Source organism: Anas acuta, chromosome 2, assembly GCF_963932015.1.
Source record: "Anas acuta chromosome 2, bAnaAcu1.1, whole genome shotgun sequence".
NCBI lineage: Eukaryota > Metazoa > Chordata > Aves > Anseriformes > Anatidae > Anas > Anas acuta.
In genome coordinates this window covers 148,770,280-148,792,102 of record NC_088980.1, presented here as the reverse complement: position 1 = coordinate 148,792,102, position 21,823 = coordinate 148,770,280, and the positions used below count along the sequence as shown (strand labels likewise).

Below are 21,823 nucleotides of genomic sequence, written 5' to 3'. Positions count from 1 at the left end.
TGAGACAGGTGATTGAGATTTCACATTACATTTTATATGGTCTGTTCTAGGAGGTTGATGTCAGATGTTGCTTATTTCACTTCCTGGCTTACAGAAGGGCTCTTATATGCTTGTCAAAGGAAACTTCTAATTTATTTTTTATTTTATTATTTTTTTTTAAAAAGCTCTGTAGGGAGCTGGGCCACTACCATGTAGTCCCTCAGATCTGGTTAATGCCCAGCTTACTGCTTGGCCGCAGCTGCAGTTTTATTATTTTTGCTTCCTTTTATCTCATCTTGGAAGTAATTTTGGATTTTATTGAGCAGAAATACTGTGCAGGTGTTGAGACTCAGTATCACTAAATTACAGTGCAGCAATTAAGACTTTGTTTTACAGCTTCTATTCTTTTCCCTGTCTGTTGGACAAAGCTGTTGAATGCACGTGAAGGTCCCTAGGAGCTAGGCCTAGACTCTGGTATTTACACATTGTGTCTTTTGTCTGTATTATGGAATTTTTGACCATGCTTTTATCTGAAACGCTTCTGAATAAACATTTAGGTCGCAGGTTAAAATAACTTGGTTAGGTTCTTCCTTTCTGGACACACAGTGATAGGATTGCTTCGAGTTTTCTCACGTATTATTCTTTACTAGCATGCAATCACCCATGTTTTTCTCTGTATTAGAGTAATCATGATCTTTGGTTAGTGAAATATTACCGTTCAGCTGGTGTGAAAAGCTTCCTTCCTGTAATTAGAGCTGGAATGGTTATCACCACTCTCTCTGGATGGATGCCGGGGTGGAGGTGAAGGCACTGCTTGACAGGTAGGAGGTGCTTTGGGGACTGCCAGCGCTGTGGGACGGCTCCTCTGGCTGCAGGGGATCTGCTCTGACGGCTCCCAGCACAACTGACTGCTGACCCAAGGCTCTGCCATGGAGCCAGACACCTGCATGGTGTTGCTCCTGGCTTGTGCATGAGGAACTGCTGCGAGTGAGCTGCTGCCGAGAGCTGCTTAGTGGGGAAGAATAGGGATCTTTGGGAGGAGGTGAAGCAAGCTGCTTAGGTATCCCCTTGAGCCTGAGAGAAGCATTTACTGCTGCTAGTTTCAGTCAGAACAGTGTTTCAAGCTTTTTAAAAAAGTGTTTTCTTTAAAATCTGGAATAACTGAATCCATTGCATCTGAGAGCTGGGATGCTGCTGTGGTGCTGCTGGAGCTCTACCCTAAGCTGCTTTGGTCTGGAGTCACCCTACAGTTCTACCTGGTGGGGTGTTAACGGGGACTTCAGGTCTTATTTTCTTGTATGGTTGAGGATTATGGTTAAAATTCACCAAACAAAAATAAAGCAAGAGTGAAGATCTTTTGGGTGGTAGGTTGTTCTGTTCCCCCCTTGGTTCCCTTTCATGGCAGAAGTTCCCTTTTGTTGATAGGGCCTAGTGTAATCCTGAGGGAAGTGGTTTACTCTGGGTGTAGGAGTCTAGACTGTAAGACATAAGGGCTCTTCTGTGCAAGTGTTGCTGAATGGGGCACGGGTCTTGGGATTGCTCAGAGCCGATAACGTACTCCTAATAATGGTGAATGGGAACGCCCTTTTGACCTTTTCTTGTCTTAATGTTTTCCTTATGCAAGTGGGTGAGTATTGCTGCAAGCTTCCTGGGACAGGGTACGGCTTTGTTTCTGTTACTCGCATCTTGGTGAGTCACAACTCTCTTCAACTGTCATGTTCCCCCCCAAAAATTGCATCATTTACAGGGCTCAGATAAAGAGCTGTTGAATCACTTGGCTGGCGTTCAGGAACACTTCGCAAATGGGTGTTAACGGTGAAACTTCAAAGGAAGCATTAATAGCAGAAAAATAGCAAGGTTAGGTAGTCATAGGGAAGTTAAACACGCAATAAACAGACAGCTAACAGCAATATCACTTAATGGTGTACAGGTATTCAGTATCTGTGCCTACCAGAGGAATGCTTAAACACTTTGAGAGGAGGGAAAACCTGACTGCTACAGAGCTGTTCAGAATTCTGCTTGTGTAACGTGTGTGGGACTGAATTGCTTGAGGATTTAGGCTTATGAAAGTTGGGAAGAAATACAGGACACAACGTACTACCAGAAACAGCAAGTTCAGGTGTTTGTGTAATTGGCTATTAGACACGGGACTTGCTTCAATAATTCTTGCAGGCTTTCTTCCTCTTCTCCCATTTTTTGCAGTAAGGCACGAAGGTGCTTAGCCCAGAACACAGCGGTTCATGTTCCCCGGCCTCATGCCCAGCCCCAAATCCAATCTCTCTTTTCGTGAAAGCCCTTATTTGTCTTCTCATTACCTAACATGGCATAATTCTCGCTTGCTTGGAGAAAGCAAAAGGATTATTTGGAACTCTTTGATTTGGTGTAAGGAAACCCTTGGACTTGGACTTCAACTTGCAGCTTTTTTTTTTTTCCTATACAAATATTTGACAAGACACAAAAACTAGGCTTATGATGGTTAGTTTTACTGTTACTGCTAAGCCAAAATAATGTTTTTATGTGGAAAATGTAGTTGTAAGTGGATGAAATGCCAAATTAGATGTTGAGTATTAGTCTTGTCTGCATGTGAATATCCTCTTATGCCATACAAGCTTGTGAACTATCTGGTTTTGCCACCTTTTTGGATGGAAGGGTTTATGCGTACAACCCTGTCCCCTTCTTGTGAATCTATAGTGCAGCATCTCAACTTCCATGAAATAATTTCTTTGAAGCAAACCTGACAGCTATTTGCCACACTACTTTGAGGCCAGGACTTTGGGCTAAGCATTAGGGAAACTGAAACAGTGCTTTGTGGACCTCTCTGGGAGCATGCTGAATAATTAACTGTACTTCTAGCTGAGCACACGGACCTGAGGGTGCCCGTAGCTGTCTGGATGACAAGTGTGAAGCGCTGAATGCTAATACAGCTGTATAGCACAGTGGCTGTGTTGGCATAAATGAACTTTCCTCGGTGAGTAAAGGACAAAAAGCATAGCATGTGCTTTGGGAAGGTGGCTAGCACAGGTCCAGAACTAATGAGCAAGCTTTCATATCAGACCACCATTTCTGTCATGAAATTACAGGTTTAAAACAGGGTTGAGTTACAAGGGATCCTATAAAGCAGTATTGAGAAATGATGTAGGATTGGGAAAAGTTTAGTACAACACCCAAACTGTAAAGATCCAACTTAGCTTTAGAGGGATGATTGAAAACAAACAGTGAAGAAAGATTGGAGCTGATGCTTTCTACAGCCAGAGGTCAGAAAGGTGGTATTAAAGTAAATCCAGTAGTTGCCTGCTCTGTTATAAGAACTGAGATAAGTAGCTATAGACATCCTCTGCAGAGACTTAATGTGTGATTGCCATGCAGATTTAGCAGTCTTCTTTTAGCACCATTAATGTCAACGGTAGAGCTCACGTCCACCTAGGATTGAATCTGGGCTCATCTGCGGAAACCTTGAATTTATTTAAAACATAATCTTAGGTATGATTTATTTTGATAGCTTAGCCATCAGTTGGTGTTACTTAAGTCAAAAATCAAGTTTTATTGCTAAACGTTTCTTAACGTTCTTTCTTTATTACCCACAGCATGTGGGATGTATTTGACTTGTGGTTCTGTGTTGGACTGGGTTTGTTTTTGTATTTTTTTTCAGTGTGTACTTCCAGCTCTAAGAGTAACCAGTTTTTGGAGTGGTTTCCTCAAGCTCATTTCAAGCTTGTAACTGAAGCAGTAGAGCAGGAGTGTCTTAAAAAAAAAAATGCCTGAGCAGTGCAGTCCTTGAGCTAGGTCCTATTCTCCTCAGACTTACGTGATGCTCAGATTCCTGGACCCAGGACATCTCTGCCACAGCCCACCTCGGGCTTGCACGGAGTCCAAGTTGGTGATGCTTGCAAGGCAAATCCCAGTGCGATCTTGAACTTCAAGTGATTTAAATACTTTATCTGTCAAGGTACCAAAGGGGATTGTTCTCTGAACACCTAGTATTAAGCTAAAGCCTGCGTGCCTAACACTTAATGGAGTGCAGGAATCCTTTGCGAACTTGCTTTGACTAGTGGTGGAAGCTTGCCTCGTGGAGCAATTCTGAAGTTTCCTGATAAGCTGAGCTACCAAGCTAGGACACAGCAAGTAATCAAGGTCCTTCTAACAAAGTTGTCTTTTCTTACTACTCAGTCTCTTCAGTTCTTTGTAGGCGGAAGCACCGTGGTGTTGGAAAGCTGCAAAATCCCCTTTCTTACCAGTCCACATCTGTTACATTTGCTGCCAAGGCGGTGCTTATGTGTAGGGGTTTCTCAAGAAGTTCAGGGGAGCTGGGCAGAGGACCTTGTTTGCATGCTGACAGTTACTGGTGAGCTCGTGCTCTTCTGGGATCTGTTCTCATGCACTGCTGAGTTGAGCAGTATCACTTCCATGTGAGATGGATACCCAAAGCACAGAGCTTAGCCCCTGGTTAGCCTGTTACCAGTCTTTTCAAGTTTCATTATCTGCAGGATGCCAAGTTTACTTAGTGCCTCTTTTGTATTTGGGTAGCATTTAACTTCTGTCAACTCCAGGCTTTTCTTGACTTGCTGATTCACTACCCAGCGCTGATGGCTGTAGAGGGCTTCTCCCATCTATTCTCCAGCTGCTGTGACAACTCCTTGAATTCCTGCTCCACTTGGCCTAAGGAGTTGTTAGCATATGCTTCAGCCTCCTCCTGCTGTGGTGAAGTTAGGCTGCAAGTCAGGGGCTGGGCTGTGTCTGTCTGTGTAACAGAGGTTCCAAAAAATGAAACGCATCAATCTTTCTGCTGCCCGACTCCTTTAAAATAAAATAAATCCACAAGCTGGTAACCCATTGAATAAAAGGTAATATTCCTCACAACTGCTTCTCTCTGTGACATAATGTTCAATACTTGGCTGCCTCAAAACTGTGAAATCTAAGCAAAATGCTTGATTCTGTATTACTCATTTTTCACTGCCTATTGAATTACATGGTATATGTTTCATCTTCTGCCTGCTGGTATTCTGTCTGTATCAATCTTCACATCCAGCCCTTGAGAATCAGATTCAGAAGGGAGATGCGATGTATATTGCAGGTCCACTCTGCTGAGAGAGATGTGGTGATGCACCCTGACCACTGGCTCATCTTTATTCAGATACTCGCTTGTGTCTGAACTGAGGTACATCCTGAAGTTAGTCTTGGAAAGAATCCATCACACCATTAATTCCACATCTTGTCATTTTTAATGGATGTTTGGTGATTATTCCCCACTGACTGCTATAAATCTGTAAGTCAATTCCTTACCTATTTACACTGTGCTTTATTGTGTAGCATAGTGTTAATACCAACAGTTAAAATACCCCGTGATGTTGGGTTTTGCAGTGTGACCTCATATCGATCAGCTTGCCAGCATAAACCAAGTTGATAGCATCAAATATGCTCAGTCTGTTTTGCATGAAGGCATGCTCATCAGTACTAAATTTGGACCTGGAGGTGCTGGTTGGTGGCCCGCTGACCATGAGCCAGCAATGTGCCCAGGTGGCCAAGAAGGCCAATGGCATCCTGGCCTGTGTCAGAAATTGTGGGGCCAGCAGGACCAGGGAAGGGATTGGCCATTTGTATGCAGCACTGGTGAGACCTTGAATATTGTGTTCAGTTTGGGGGACTTTGAGTTGCTCTAGTGCGTGTGGAGAAGTGTGTGGTGAAGGGCCTGGGGCACAAGTCCTGTGAGGAGCGGCTGAGGGAGCTGGGGGTGGTTGGTCTGGGGAAGAGGAGGCTCAGGGGAGGCCTCATTGCTCTCTGCAACTGCCTGAAAGGAAGCTGTGGGGAGCTGGGGGTTGGTCTTTTCTCACAGGTAACCGGTGATAGGACCAGAGGGAATGGCCTCAAGTTGTGCCAGGAGAGGTTCAGGTTGGACATCAGGAAGAATTTCTTCATGGAGAAGGCTCTCAAGCATTGAAACGGGCTGCCCAGGGAAGTGGTGCAGTCCCCATCCCTGGTGGTATTGAAGAGATGTGGACAGGGCACACAGGGACGTGGTTTAGTGATGGGGCTCTTTGGGTCAGGCTGATGATTGGACTTTGTGATCTTGAAGGTCTGCTCCAACTGAGGTGATTCTGTGACAAAGATGGGAATCCAGTTAGTGGATTCCTGTCTTTCTGCCTGTTGTTTGGTCTAACAGACCTATAATTCTGAGCTCTCCTGGTTGCTTCCCTTTTGCCTAAGGGCTCTAAACTTCTGTCCTCCTCTCCGTTATCACAAGAGCCCTGGAAGACTTTTGTTAATAATCAACTTTCATTCATTTCTCTAAAGCCTTGAGGACAAGCTAGCTGAGCATCAGCACACTTCTCAAAAGTGTTCGGCGCTTACAAATGTGATATTCTATATGGAAAGATGTGAAGAGCTGAGCAATTCTTCATTTTTCTAATAATTGTATCAGTTGGAAATTTAGTCATGTATTTGTAGCAATAAACTAATACTGTTAGGGATTTTTAATTTTTTCCTATCTTTGCTCCTATTGTGCTTTTTCTGCCTGTCACTTTCACATTTACTCATATACTTTGGCCATTCTAATGAATTTGGACTGTTCCTGATTGTTAATAGCTCTGTTTAGTTAGTCTATCTAAATTTAGTTGGACTTCCAGTCAAAATAATCTTAACCGGTGCTCTTGACTACCCAGAAATCTGTTTTTAGGTAGAAACTTCTCTGTTCTTAAATGTTGTTTCCTGTGTGATTTTTTTTATTTCAATTTTCTGTTATTTCAGGAAATGAGCTTTTTGAAGTAGTGTTTTTGTTGGATCTGACTGGTTTTGGTTTCTGTTCACAACTTGAGTTCAGCCCCGACCTGTAGGGGACCAACATTTTCCAGTTAGTGTTCTGGTTTTTGTTGTTTTGCCTCAAAGTGTGAATTGAGCAGTCTATGGTCATGAGGAGGAAAAAAACATGCATAAAGTATCTGGTGAGAGTAGGTGGGATTTAGGGGAATATGAATTAAATCTAATTTTGCCACTGATATTTTATTACAGCTTTGACCCTCTAGTAATTAAATTTATTATGGCATATGTGTTCTTTCAGAGTATCTAACACCAGCAGCCCTTTTCCCTAGAAACAAGTTTGTTGCCAGATAATTGTTCCCTATTTATTTGTATGCCTACAGATAGAACAATTCTGCATTCTAGTTTTTTCATGTATTTTTCAAAAGTCAGTAACACGTAGCTTCAGAACTACATTTATGAAGTAGATTCTGAAGAATAGAACTGTCTGGAACAGATGTGTTAGCTTTTGCAAGGCTGCATAGCATTACACTGAAGGTTTTTGGTGCTAAGGAATGTATTTTCATAATCTTTTTTTTTTTTTCTTTTGAAACAGAGTGGAGGCCAAGAACAGAGTGCAGCACTGGCTGTAGGTAAGAACCGAAACTTAACCTGCTTGAAAACTCTCCCAACACATAAGGAATGAAAAATTTAATATGGACGGGTAAAATGGGCCATACTGAATATTAGCAATTTTCTCTTCAAGAACTTCTTTTCCCCAAGTTGCTTCCACAACTTCTGCAAGCCATCGTTTTCTTTGGGAAGCCCTTGATCTGTAGCCTAATGCATGTGTCCCTGTGGTTAAAGATACTAAATGGGCTGCAAGCATTTGGATTTTTGTTTACCTGGTACATCGCCACACAGCCTAGTAATGATTTTGAAGACTCACTGTAGCAATGTGCATTTTTAGTGTGTAGAACACAGTAGTTAGCCACACTTTAAAACTTATCCTGGAAGATCATGTTTAAAATTCTTGGAAAATTTGAATGGTTTTTTCTTCTCAGTATTTTTTTTGTCTCTTTACTTATGTTACTGCATAACTTCAAATCTTTTCTGAGCCACCTGCCTTAAGCCAGAAGCAATTACTCTGAGAAAGTTTATAAATCTGAACAGGTAGTATATGCTCATGTGAAGGCTTTCCTTTCCAGTTTTATAACCTGCTACTTTTTTAAGCTACTTCACAATGTGTTATAGTATGTGTTTATTGTGCTGTGCCAGCATAGCTGTCTTTTGTGTCATATTAGTAAGGTAACTACCAAATGTGAGATGGGATTTATTTTACTTCCATTCCTGATGAATCATCAAAAAGTTATTCAAATTCTGGGGAGATCAATTAATTTTTCATCAGTTTTATTGACAATAGTGGGAAAACATTTGAGTGCCATGTCCAAAACTCTTTTTGATATCCCATTCAGAAATTAAGAATATAAGGCACAGTTGCCTTATATTATTTCTGTCACAGAAATAATTTTTCCCTGATTTTAGTATTTGGTAAATGTGTTGAAAGACTTGCTTTGAAAGAACAACAACAACACTGATTTTGTTGAGATTTGTATCATTTTTTGTTAATTTTTGGAGAGCTTATAGTGATTCCAGATCAGATGAACAGTCCATCTAATCTACTATCTTGCCTGTGTTATGGAGTCTAGGAACTGGGTAAGCATACAGTAATATTTTTCCCAATCTGCAACAGATGGATAGGAGAAGATCCAGTGTTAGCAGTAGTAGTGTTTTCACCTGGTAGTAGCCTTTAAATCCAGAGTCACGGGTAAGTGTTTTAGCAAAGCTGCAATTTGAACCAGTGCAAACCTTTACAGCAGGCTGTGCGTTTGCAAAGGATACAGTGTAAGAGTAACTGAAGCAGACCATGGGGCTGTGTAGCCAAGTACACGGTCTCCAGGAATTACCATTTTATTTCCCTCTGGATACATGCACTTGGTTTTGCTAATCCTTTCCCACTCCTCACTTACTCCTCTACCAGGACAGTGCTGCTTCTGCTCAGGAAGGTGAGTCATCCCTCACAGCTAGCAAAGCTCAGGGTTTCGCTGGGAGTGCTGCTGCCTGCAGGAGGAAAGGCTGCCCAGAGAACAGCTACAGCACATGGCAAGAAACTTCTGTTTTCTTTGAAGAAACTGAATCAACGTTTCTGGTGTTGAAGGGAAATTGGTTATAAACAGAAATGATGCTGGCCACTTGAGCAGCCCTTCAGTTCAGATATCTCTGACTGTTAATGTTTTCACCTCCAGCCATGCTGAAACAAAACAGCTGCCGAAAGTTTGATAGCATCTCAAACCAAAAGGGGATCACCAGTGTAAAGGGCTTGAAGGGATTGGTAGAAGCCCTAACCAAGCAACATTTTGAACGGGGAAAACACCAGTAAGATAACAATGGTAAAGTTCTAGAGACTGTTAAACTTTAAAGCCTTTAAAGAATGAGGCAAACTTCATTAGATGGCACTTTCTGAATAAGGTTAACAATTGAAAAAGCTTAAAATACAGTAATACTTGAACCTTTAACATAAATAGATGCCTAGGGATGAACAGAAACCAGGAGGGAATATATTGATGATGGTTCTAGGTTAGAAATATTTTCAGACCAAGTGTTCTTGAGTCAAGTGTAATTGTTAAATGTGTTCAATGTTCTTTAATGGCTTTAAATTCCACGTATGTACTGTTTTTCCCGTAGCACAGCTGCAGACTTGTAGCATCCTTTCTCAGTGAATTGCGCTGACCTGCATAAAGACCCATCAGCTCCTTATTTATTCTTCAGTCTGTTTCCTTCTAGTTTTGTTTAGTGCAACTGGTAAATGTTAAGAGTCTGTGTTTTGCTTCTTTATTTATGTGTTCCTCATATTACTTATAACTTTATAGTTCTTTGTTGTATTTTCCCCATGTCGGAAAATCTTTCAGATGAGGAGCATAAGACAGCTGAACTGTTTCTTCTGTGGAAGTTGTGGCAGAGCTTTGATCATCTGTGCAGTCCTTCATTATTTTTTTCCTGTTCTTCCATTTATTTTTTGAGATTAAGGGACCAGAATTTCCTTGTATAAATTGCAGATTCAATACTGAAGTGTAATGGTGTTCCTCATTACTTTCTTAATTCTGAACACCTGGATTAAGTATTTTTTTTTAGATGCTTATGAGCATAATTAAATGCAAACCTTAGCTAAACTGAGCGTGACTTAAAGGTTTTGTTCCAGAATTGTAATAGCTTGGAGTTGAGAATCTTCAGCATAAAGTTAGGATAGTTTTTACTTTGGTTCATCACTTTACACGTCCACAATTGGATTTCATTGTCATGTCATGTTAGCTTTGTGAGGTTCTTTTGCCTGCCTGTCTTTTTCCTCACTAGCCTGAATATCACCATGAGTTGCAAACTTTCTCTTTACTGCTCTGGACCTTCCCAGGTCATCTGCCCATGTATTGAACAGCATTACTGTGAGAAACTCCCTCCACTGGTAACATCCCTCTGTAGTGAGAATTGATCACTTACTATTTTTGTCTGTTTCTTCCGACTGTTCAGGGATCTTCCTTCTTATCCTGTAGGTTTGTTTGTTTTTCCCTTTAAAAGCCCTCTTTTGAGTAATTTTAGCAAAAATCCAGCTAGTTTATGTCAGCTGGATTACTATTATCTGATTGGCTTGGCTCACTACACTTTGCTAGCCCTCCTTTCAGTAATGCACCCTAAACAGATCTTTGTAATATATCATCGCCCCTTAAAAAGTTGTTATTTTTGCATTATCATAGCTAGACCAAGGAGGGTCTCCTCTAAAGTACCTAATGATTTTTGAGTCCCTAGGTCCCTTTCTGTTAGACCTGTAGAGCAAACATCTTGTGGTGCAAGGCGGTATGGCTTTGCAGAATTTACTGAGGGACCAGTGCAGGAAATCAGAGCTCCACATAACGCTCCTCATACTTGCTGCTGCTCTCACAGGATTGCAGGTTGTGTAACATCTCTGGAGAATAGCAAACATTCCCCTGTATTTCCAATAGTGGAAACTAGGTGGGAATTAAAAAGTAGAAAACAAGATATTCAGCACAATTAGTTCGCATTGGTCTAGGCTTTTTTTTCTACACTACCTTTCTAACAAAGAAAAAATAGTATTGAGACTCTAGGTAGTCGATGCTATGCCTCATGAGACAATCTGAAGAACTAACTGGAAATAACAGACTGCTGCAGAAACCTGATCTTGCAAGAAATCTCTTGTGAAATTTTGAAGAAGCAAACAACCATGTAGAGACCATTTTTTTCCCAGCCTAATGCCTGTCTGACTTTGTTTCTGTTCTGAAAACAGATGGATGGGGTAGCATTCTGCTGATCGTCTTCTGTTGTACCGTCAGGAACCTGGTGGGTTTCGTTAGCTGACTGCAAGTATGCTCTGTCTGATGGGTGGCTTGGTAAAGGAAGGCTCTACAGAAAAATCAGAAAGCTTTCCTGGAATACCCAGTTCTGCCTTCCCTGCTATGAGTTTTGGAGGGCCATAGGACATCTATTCCTCTGTGGTTGGCCAGGGACAGGTTGTCAATGAAATTCTGAAATGGACAGTCAGCATCAGCTTCATACACGTGAGATTTGCGTTTGCACAAGCTAAGAAAATCTTTTGAGATTAAAATATGTAAATGACTAGATATATCCATCAGCTTTTTGACTAGATAATATAACATTGTTAGGATAGGAGCTGCAAGGCACTGAAAGGGCTTCAGTGTAGCGGTTCAGAGCCAAACTAAAATGAAACGTTTCATTTCAGCATTGAGGAGCAATGCAGATGACTGTACTCCTTGCATGAGCACATTAGATGGCAGTAATGGGCAGGCCGTTTGTCAAAGCCTCAGAGGAAACTTCATCCAGCTTGCTTACTGAAGTGTATGGCAGTCTGATTTGCATGGATAAAAATGGAGCTGTTCTGAAGGAAAACACATTTCCATATAAACTCGGGATTGCAAAAGAGTGCGTTTTCACGAGTGAAATGCCAACTCAAGGTGGTAGAGCAATTGTATTAGACCCTGTAGTGAAGATAGGGGTTGAACATATCTCACTGCTGTCCAGACAATAAAAGGAGAACTTTTTTTTTTTTACTCTTGAATGAAAAGCTGACGGGAGGAGGGTTTGGCACACAAATTGTTTTGGTTGTGTGTTTATTTTTGATAAAGGAGCTTGATAGCTCTTAAACCATAGCCTTGAATTACAAAACTTATTATAGTAGAGAAATAGCGCTGTTTTAATAGGCATACCTTCTTTTGTAGAGTAAGAAGAGCTTTTGTAAAAATATTTTCTAAAAAATTTCAATCTCCATCTCTTGTTGAATATATTTTTTCATCTTTATGTACCTTCAATATTTTCTTTATTCAAAGAAAGTTGAGAACATTCAGTTTTTATCATTTTATCAGTATGGAGAAAAAAAATACTTTAAGATCAGCCAGTTTTTCCCTGATAATCTCAGTTGGTTAAATACTGTATTTGGGCTGGAAGGAAATTGCTGGCTCTCAGTCATGTAAGATGCTAAGATAGTATAAAATAGTGTCAACACATTTGTTACACGCTTCCCTTTATCTGGAAGATGAAATTGTAAGGCAGTGACCTCTGTTGGAGGAGTTACAGCACTGCAGAAGACTTCCTGAGATTTAAAACTTCTAAGGAGAAAGTGAAGTGTAAATTGCGTTTGGGTATAAATATGTCTAGAGAAAGCCTTTTGTCTCCTAAAAGCTATGATTTTTTATTATTATTATTTTATTTTTTTTACTTACAGGCTTGCTCTTGGCATAGTTGCAGAGTTATTCAAGGGTAAATCAGAGTGGACTTTTCACAGCCTCATCTCTCCCCTTTCCAATACAAATTCTGTTTTAAAAATCAGAATAATCCTTCCAGACAAACTGTGTCTTGCTGTGAACTTGTCTGGCACTCCATAATGACATAAACTGATAAACTAAGCCGTTCACTGTCAGCTGTGCCACTAAAATATTCCCAAATTAACAAGACTTCAACGCTGCCACTTCTAGAGGAACTGTAGAGTCTTCAGAGCCTTTCCCTAGGTTTCCTCTAAATGGAAAAATGGTCTGAGTAAACACAGAGCTGCCTGTATTTTACAATTCTGGTTTGAAGGAATGTGAGCCTTTTTCACTAGGCTGTTTTCCCTGGCAGGGCTCCGTTTTCCTGATATGGCAGGTTTTGAACTCACTGCTTTTCAGAAAGGAGCCTTTATTGATGATGTGTGATCTTAAAAAAAAAAAAAAAACAAAAACAAAAAAAAAAACTTCAGTTTCAGCAAAGGTAGTTCATTATATCAAAGGCAGTTTAGCCAAAAGAACTGGTATCAGAGGAAGCTCTAAATAACCTTTAAGTAGTACTTTTATTAGGCTAGCCTGAATATTTCCTTTTCTATAGAGAAACATTTTCTTGTACTTTTTTTTGCTTTATTTGGGTAAGATAGGAAATTTAGTGGCTTTTTATCCCCTTTTTTAATTGTTCATGGGAATAAAATCAAAAATGATTTGTAACTAGTGGTGTGTGGAAGAATAACCGCTAGATGTCAGTAGTGGAAAGCAGTGTGTGGGCCTTTGCATAGGTTTAGACTGAAGTGTGCTGTAAAAGTGTGTGTAAAATGATGAAATCCTCCCTTTGCTAGAACAAATTGTTTAGTGGTGAATTAAATAGAACATTTTATGTGGAATTGGTGACTGGAGTGGCAATTCCTATATGCATTTGATTCAGCATTTAGATTCAGATTACAGCATCTGGACTGACACCTTCAACATTAATAACTTTATTATAGCTCTGATGGGTCTTGAATATGAGAGCAGCTCATCCAAAATCTAACCCGTTTCAAGCTCATAGCACCAGCTTCTCCCTCCTAAATCTACAGTTAACAGTTCTCACGTTCTGGTCTTTTCCAGATTGAGTGATAATGAATATTTAATAATTATTTCTTGTCTGGGCAATGTGTTTTGTTACTTTGGGACTTCGTTTAATGACAGGTGTTTAATTACTTTAAGCACCACGATAACAACAGCAGTGGGGATTAGAATGTCAGAGGGTATCTGTGCTTCTCGGGCACTTCTCAGGAGATAAAAAAAAAAAATGTGCATTAGACTAAGAAAAATGCGTTTGGATCCAAGGAAAATATTAAGACTTCTTAAGAAGGTTTATAAAGGATTCCTACAATGTAGTTCACAAGCCCTCGCTGGCTTTTTAGGATTGAGGGCAGCTGTATTCTCACTGACTGTGGAGCTGAACTGCTTCATTGGGGCAGAAAACGACACTCAGCCTGATGGGCTGTCCGCTTCGTGAGCTCGTGTGTTGCTGAGGGCTCCCTTTGATTCCGCTAATGCAGGCAGCCACTTGTGCACTGGCTTTTTTTTTCCTGTTGGTGGCCAGATACTGGAGGCAGGCAATGTTCAGTAAGCCTTGAAACAATTGCTGGGCTGATAGGATTATCGTTCGGAGGAACAATACAGTGAGACGTTCAGCTGGGCTTCTGGTAGTAGTAGCACTCAGATTATAACTTGAAGCACTTTGTGTCATACTATAACGTTAATACTATTTTTTTTTCACTTCGAATTGTACCAAAATCTCCCTGGATGAGAGGTTTGTAGCGCACACCCCTGACCAGCTGAAAATTTTAAACTCAGTCCCCAAAAGAAAGTGTGCGCTTTGTGTGTGTGCTTGCATACGCACCTCCAAACTCCAGAGCATGGATACAGGCTTCTCATTGAGCAGAGATTTTGTGCTCTGGATGTTCCTGTTCAGTCCTAAGCTTTGTTAAAAGGAGTCAGGGAATAGTGTATGGTTTTCCGAAAGGTCAGCTGGCATTTTCTAGAGGCAGGTGTTCTTTGGTAGTGACAGCCGTGGGTTTTTACATTTATTTAACTTGGTATTAGTTTGGAAGCATGCTATTCTGTCAGCAGAACAAAGCAAAATTCAGACTGTAACGTGAGCATCCTCCTGGTGTTTTGCCTTTTACAAAGAGTTAAGTTTTCAGCTGCTCCCCAGTTGAAAACAATCCTTGTTAACGTACAGTTTGTCTTTCAGGTGAGAGAGGGGGAAATGTCTTCGGTGCTCGCCTGAATTTAGTTGCATCGTGTATTTCTATTAAACTTCCCCTGGGCTTAGCTTAGAAAAAAAGCACTGCAATGTGTCAGGGATGTTTTCAGCATGAAGGGCATGCGTGCAAGACTTGTTTTGAAAATATGCCTTCGCTTTCCGCTTGTCTGATCATGGCACTGCCCTCAACATCATACAACCCCATAAGGCTGTAATGGGTCAAATCACTGTAATGAGATGTGGCATCCCCTATGTCTTATTCTGCGCAAGTAGGTCAAGTTTAAAGCCTGTTCCTGGCTAGGGCTTCGATTTCCCACAACCTGCTCCACGTGGCTCGAGCGTTGTGCTGGCGCTCAGAGCGTGCCAGGAGGGATTCTGGGCAGCTTCACAGGGACGGGAGGCTTTTGGACACAGATGAGCAGCGTGCTTTTTTTTTTTTCCCTACTTTGATTTTGTGATGATGGATTTGTGGCAACAGAAAACTTCAATAGTGTAAGATGTGTATTTACTGCATCTTACACTGTCTGTTTTCCTAATGAGTTACCTTTGGGCACTGTACAATAAAATCTTAATGATGAAGACCCCTCAGAGGAAAGTTTGGTTTTAAAGCATGCTTTTTTCTGAATGAGAATACTCAATAAAATGTGTTGGAGCTTGATCTGAAGCTGTGGAAGAGCAAAGAGGTAGTGAGCTAAACTGTACTTAGGACTGGGCTTGTGAATGTTTTGATTTTGTGACTGCAAGATGCAAAATCCCTCTTGATAAGGGTAACCCCAGTTTGGCTTTTGTTCGAGTTGCAGCTGAATGTGATGGTGGGTCAGAAGGGGGCACCACCCACAGAAGTCACCTCCAGTTCTGAGTCAGCTCTGGGACAAAGACAAACTGCAGGGTAGGAAATGCAGTCAGTAGTAGTGCTTGCATTGGCTTTGATCTTTCTATAGGCTTAAATCTTTCTTGAATCAGAGCTGACTGATGTGGCAACGTGCTCAAGAAGGCCACAGTTCATACTGGAAGATCTGCTTGAGTAGATGCAAGGTCAGGGCCGGGCAACTGGAACCATATCTGACTTTCTAAAAACAGTAGTTGTACTTACTTGAGCTGAAGACATGGGCTTTCAAGGAAATTGGAAGAGTGCTTGGTAAATCCATTCTAAATTGGTTCGTGTCACTGTGGTATTAATTTACCAAGATAAGATATAATCCTGAACAAAACAAGACTCTACTAAATTTGGATCTGTCAGGAGCCTGAGGCATCTCTGAGCTCCATTGCTGTACCCTAGGGTTGATTCAGGTGGGCAGCTGACACCACAGACTCACAGAATGGTCACTTTTAATTTTGCCTCTATAGGTTCCACGTGTGTATGTGCAACAGGTCAGCTCTGCTGCTCAGCTATACCTTTTGAAGCAAAATAATGTACAGAAGCGAAGAGTCATCTAACCTGAGCCATTGCATGTTGATCCACAGCTTCTTCCACGAATCTGGGGGGCTCCACACTGTGACAGTGTGCCACTGTCTCACTTCTAGGCCATTTCAGAGCTCAAGAAACTAATGCTTAGCCTCACAGCAAGAGTCAGTTTCTATCTCTTGAATCTTGCATTCACTCCTTGCTTCAAGGAGTGCAAAAAGGGGAGAGAAATTGTCCTCGCAAGAAATGCTAAATCCATTATATCACCTCAACTTTTGTCTAAATCGGGCTTTTTTAATTCTCCCGGTTCCTTGAGGTCTAGCTTTTTAGATTACAACTTAAAGGAATCGTCATTTCTACAGTTCTTCAAGCACACCAAGTCCTGTGATGTTTAGGAATACTTGAGAGTCTTGAGTAACTTAGAACTCACCTTGGTAAGTATCAGAAATGATACTGCATTTGTCCAGCTTCTGCCGGATTTCCACTCACTCCATACAAACTGAACATGTGGCAGCTACTTGGCTGTGAAGAAAGCAAATGTGATCCTGTCTTTTGCATGGAACTGTGATATGGCTAAAGTGTATCTAGATTGTTTCAGTGTGCTCAACGCACAAGGGAGAAGAGGTCTGTTGAGAGCTTTATTACTAGGAAGTGTCCGTGCAGCTCTGTGTTTGTGTAAATTTGAATGCATTCCTACATCACCTGTTGTCTTGTTGCTGCAATGGTTGAACTAATTCATTCTCGCCTTCAGTTCCTCTCCTTTTCTGGGAGAGGTTGTTCACCGACCTGCTGTCAGTAGGTCAGTTGCATTTTCTGCTGAAGTCTCTTTTGTGCCTAGTGTTTCAGGGTAGTGTCCAACCTTATGTTGGGCTTTGCTGTTGGTTAATCTCACTCCCAGAAAAGAAACTGTGTGTGAGTATAAACTAACTTATTTCTGGGGGGTAGACTTGTGTGGAGCCAGGAGTTGGACTCAGTGATCCTTGTGGGTCCCTTCCAACTCGGGATACTCCATGGCTCTAACTTTTTTGGGAGATAAAGGTCAGAATGAAGCTGTTCGTATTGCAAATCTGAGTCCTCAGCCCCCTATTTACCCCCCATTTTAGGAAGTGGTAGGGAATCAATGAAACGATCTGTTCTGCCGTGGCTACATGCTCTGCTGCAACCTCACCTTCGAAGTATTTTGGCTCTACAAGCTTGCCCCTAATCTGACCTTCAGAAGTGACGTTATACAATATTTACACCACGTGCACGACCCTGTAAGCTGTTAGGAGGCCACTTGATATCAAACTTATGTGGGAGAATTCAAATGAGGCATTGAAAATATTTTTGTGGAGGAGGAGATAGTGCAGCTGAAGAGCTGAAGCATGTCACTAACTGGTAATTTTAGGCATAAAGTTCTCTTTAATCTCTTAACACCATTCACTTTTGTGTGTTAGCTACTCTTCTGTGAACTGGAATTGCAACACTTACGGCACAGTTTTGTGATTGAAGTTTGGCTCTTAAAGCTGAACCTGCAGAGTTGGTTGTCATCAGGCAGCTTGTACTTCTGCCTTTGATTGCTGTCATTGAGAGCGTTTCAGAATGTCTCCATTTCAGCGTTTTCCAGGCTGTGAATGTCCTCGTAGAGGGAGGGGACCAAGTAATTCTTTCAATCCTGTGTTGCAGAATACTCCTGTGAGATGAAGAGTAATAACCTCCTTTCTGCTGTTGCTTCTTTACACAATGTTGTTGGCACATGTGTGAGCTGCTCAGTAAGCTATGGAACAGAAAGCTGTAGGAAAGCTGTCTATTTGGAGAAACATTTGTTTAGATGGATTTTTTTTTTTTTTTGAAAATGAGAGTTGAATCTGGACATCCTAATCTAAATCTTCCACACATAATGGCTAGTAGGTCTGATTGGACTTCTGATTTCAGTTCACATGCTGAGGAAGCAGGACTTGTGTTTTCAGGTGATTCAAGGGAGAAGCTGAACATGCAGAAAAAACAAGCACACACATAGTGACTGGATCTTATGAGCAGAATCCACTGTGGTCAAAGAAACTTTTCTAAAAATCTGGATTTTTACCCATTTGTTTGTTCTGCAGAAATTGTTAGACTAATGTTACTGATTTGGCCCTGAGTAAATGTAAAAAAAGCCTGGGATTAATTCACTGCGGATTCCCCAGCTGTTGATGATTGTGTGAGATATTGTTGAATCTTGTGGATCCTGAAAAGCAAATAACTTAGTGCTGGCTGGCTCCTTCTCACACACCAGTTGCATTTGCTTTTGGAACTCAACAAATCTGGCAGCACAGGATGTAAAGACTTGGTTTGCCAAACAGTTTGTGTAGGGTTCACACTGCTTCAGTTTTCTTAATTCCTCATAAACTCACAATTCTTACTGCCATGCTGCTTCTTTCATCCAAGTACATCAACCTTAAAGCAGAAGACAAACAAGCAGACACTGGTAGATCAGCAGAGTTAGACTAACTGTACACTTGATTTTAGACCTGATGGTTGAGACCAACATTAGACTGATAACTTTATTTTTAAAAGATTTGAAATATATATTCAGGTAGTATCTTTAGCTTGTCTTGCAGCAGTACCCCACTGAACTGATATTTCAGGGCTGTAGTTCTTGAAGTGTTTTTAGCCTCTGTAAGTCTCTAAGACACTGGAAGGTCATTGAAAAGGCTGCCTCTTTGTGAAATGCTATTTTCGTAGCCCTACTGAAGGTATTGATTTCAGAAACTAACAGTAAAGTTTGAAACTTCTGTGAATTTGTCTGACCTAGATTAATAACTTTTAATTTTTCTTCCACTTTTCATTTCTTTTTAGCTGGGATGTGACAGCAAACATAAGAAGAGCTGTGGAAACTTGATTATCTCCTGGTTTTGGAAAAGACTAACTTTTACCTGATTTTATTGGGGGGAACGCTGTCCATTGGCCACAGATTACTGCTGAGAGGCTTTCTGAGTTTTGTTTTGCATTATGGAGAGAGAGTCAGAATCAGGCTTGTAGCAGCACCAGTCCTTTGGAGGCTACTCTTTTCCTAAGAAATAATTGCTTTGTGGGTTGTAGCAGCTATGCAAAGCAATTGCTCAGTCATCATAGGTAACAATTCTTTAATTCTATCAAACTCCAACAAAAAGAGCCAGTAGATCAGAACTTCGTTTTTGCCAAAGCTATTACTTTTCATTTTTTCCACTGATCGAGGAGAAGAAGGGGAGAAGAGAAGCACTGTCCAGTGCACACTTGCTGCTTCCCACCACCAGGTGATGAATCTGCAGCATGCAGAGCTGGATGGGAGCCCTGCTCCAGCTGCCCCCAGGCGTGTCATTAACACAGAAGTCGGTTGTTGGAACTAAATTATTTTGCCATTTTTATTTTTAGGTTTGCTGGCATGGGTAATCTCATTAAGGTGCTAACCAGGGACATAGACCACAATGCAGCACATTTTTTCTTGGATTTTGAAAGTAAGTCTCTCAGCCCTTCACAGCTGGTGCGTTTAAAAGGGTAACGGTAGGGTTGCTTATACCTGCTGGAATGAAGGCCAGGGGACTCAGTTGCAAATCTGCAAATTGAAAAAGGGTTGCATGTGGTTTGTTTTTGTGTTTTTGTTTTTTTTTTTATATTATTATTTTTCAGTAGTAGCCAAGCCACCATCATGCTGCTGTGTAAATTTTCTTTTCGTGTGCTTAGTCATTCTGGGTCTCTGTGGTCAGTGATGTCCGTCCATCTGCCTGCAAATTGAGTGATCATAAAATGAAAAATTCTGTCAGTATGCCATGGTAATCTGTGCTGAGCAGTTGTTCTCTGTAATCCTATCTTACATATGAGTGAGTACGAAATCATTCTTGATTCTGGTTTGTTCATTCACAGTGCAGTTAATGTGTATTTTGACACCCAGAAGTCCAAAGTGGAGTCGTCTGAGCTGCTCAAATGTTTTAGGCACCTCATGTCAGAGATCTGGGGCATACCTGTGATAGCATTTTCTGCACACTGAAATGATGTATCCTGATTCAGCTTTCTCTAATGGCTTTCTGACAAAATTATAAGGGCTGCCAAAATGAAAGCTCTTCCCTTCTGTTGTCCCATCAGGTAAAAATCTGTAGCATGGCTACCATGACAATGCTTGCCAATATGGTACTTGGCCCTCAATCCGTGGCACTCCTGCTCAGGACACTGGTGCTAGGGTGTACCGGGACAGAATTAGTCACCTTCAGCTGGAGTCATGCCCCTTTCTCCAAGGGGAGACAGAAGATGGTGGTGACACACGTCACTTGTGACAGGGAAGCTGCGTTGCATCTCTGGGACCACCAGCTGTACGGCCCCAAGGTGGGGTTTTCCTCCACCTGGAGCCTGGAGGACGGGTTCATGCCTGATGGATGCCTTTGGTCGTCTTCCCCCACCGCTTCATTCGACTACATTTGGGCTGTTCCTTCTTATAAAGGAATATTTTTTTTTCTCTCATTCTTGTCTTGGCAGGTACCTTAACATGGGGAACCTTCTTAAAGTTTTGACATGCACAGACCTTGAGCAGGGGCCAAATTTTTTCCTTGATTTTGAAAGTGAGAAGATGATTTTATATATCTATTACTCTTTGCCTGCAGTAGACTGCATTTGTCATGTACTAAATGTATGTTTTCACTTTGCCATCTTTCTAACAGCTTTGCATGCCTGAGCTATGAATAATTGTTCAGCGAGCTTTTGATTAAAGTGATGATCTGTTTTAAAATATCCTGAGTTTCTAAAATGTAAAATCCTTGTTTCAGGGAAGCCTTTGAAATTGCATTTTGACCTCTGGAATCTGACATGGTTCCCATTTTAAAAACAAAAATGCTGTTTGTTTTTAATCAGAACTTGTAAAATATTTTTTTAAAGAATTGGAATTACTTGAAGAGCTACTGAAATTACAAGGAGATACGTGCATCTTAAAGGAAAGATGAAATATTAAACCTAATTATTTCTTGTGCACTTCCAGTGTGCCTGCAGGTGCAGAACAACGCTGCGTGTGCTGACTGGCTCACAACAGCTATTCATAGCTCTTCACACACCACGTTACAGGTGTGTATGTGAACCTTCCGTGATTTGGCTCTGGGATTCGACAGTTAACCTCATCCCTCCTTAAAGGGGAGGCTCAATGCGTAGAGATGAAATTGCTTTCGAAAAGAAGAGACGTGTTGCTTTTTCGATCAGGGCCAAGCCTTCTGGAAGGTTCACATACTGTTGATATTTCTGCTTTTTAGTTTTTGTTGCATGCTATAACATAGCCTAAGAATGGCAGGTAAGTGTCGTTGGCTGCTGCTCTGCATGTTGAATCACTTGGCTTTGGGATACGCTATTGCTTTACCCCAGCTGCGCATCAGCAAGCGTAAAATAAGAAAACTAATCTTCAAGTGCATTTTGACCATGTAATAAAATACAATGGGATACCATAACAAAAAAAAAAAAGTATTGTGATGTGGATGAGATTTATTATCTTTGTTCCTTCCTCTAAATTATTTTTCAGTTGTTTGGTGAAACAGTGGCAGTTGGTTACATTAGTTGTAACGGAAAAGGGAATGCTTGGAGAAACATGTTTTTGCTTTAATGCTGTTGGAACTTGTAACATTTCTAAACCCTTGTCTTGTA

The 21,823-nt window shown here is 41.1% G+C and overlaps 1 protein-coding gene across 6 annotated transcripts in view; it reads left to right on the top strand.

The window, feature by feature from the left end:
* The window catches only part of CYRIB (CYFIP related Rac1 interactor B), a 91,267-nt gene that overhangs the window by 53,708 nt on the left and 15,736 nt on the right, over positions 1-21,823 (top strand). For 2 of the 6 annotated variants that reach the window (XM_068672653.1, XM_068672654.1), the window contains exons 3-4: positions 7,325-7,361; positions 19,583-19,665. In XM_068672653.1, the coding sequence (XP_068528754.1) occupies positions 19,593-19,665 (73 nt within the window). In that variant the 5' untranslated portion in view covers positions 7,325-7,361; positions 19,583-19,592. Of the gene's footprint in view, positions 1-7,324; positions 7,362-19,582; positions 19,666-20,677; positions 20,761-21,823 lie in introns of all 6 variants that reach the window. The other 4 variants (XM_068672650.1, XM_068672651.1, XM_068672652.1 and 1 more) reach the window with 3 other exon arrangements.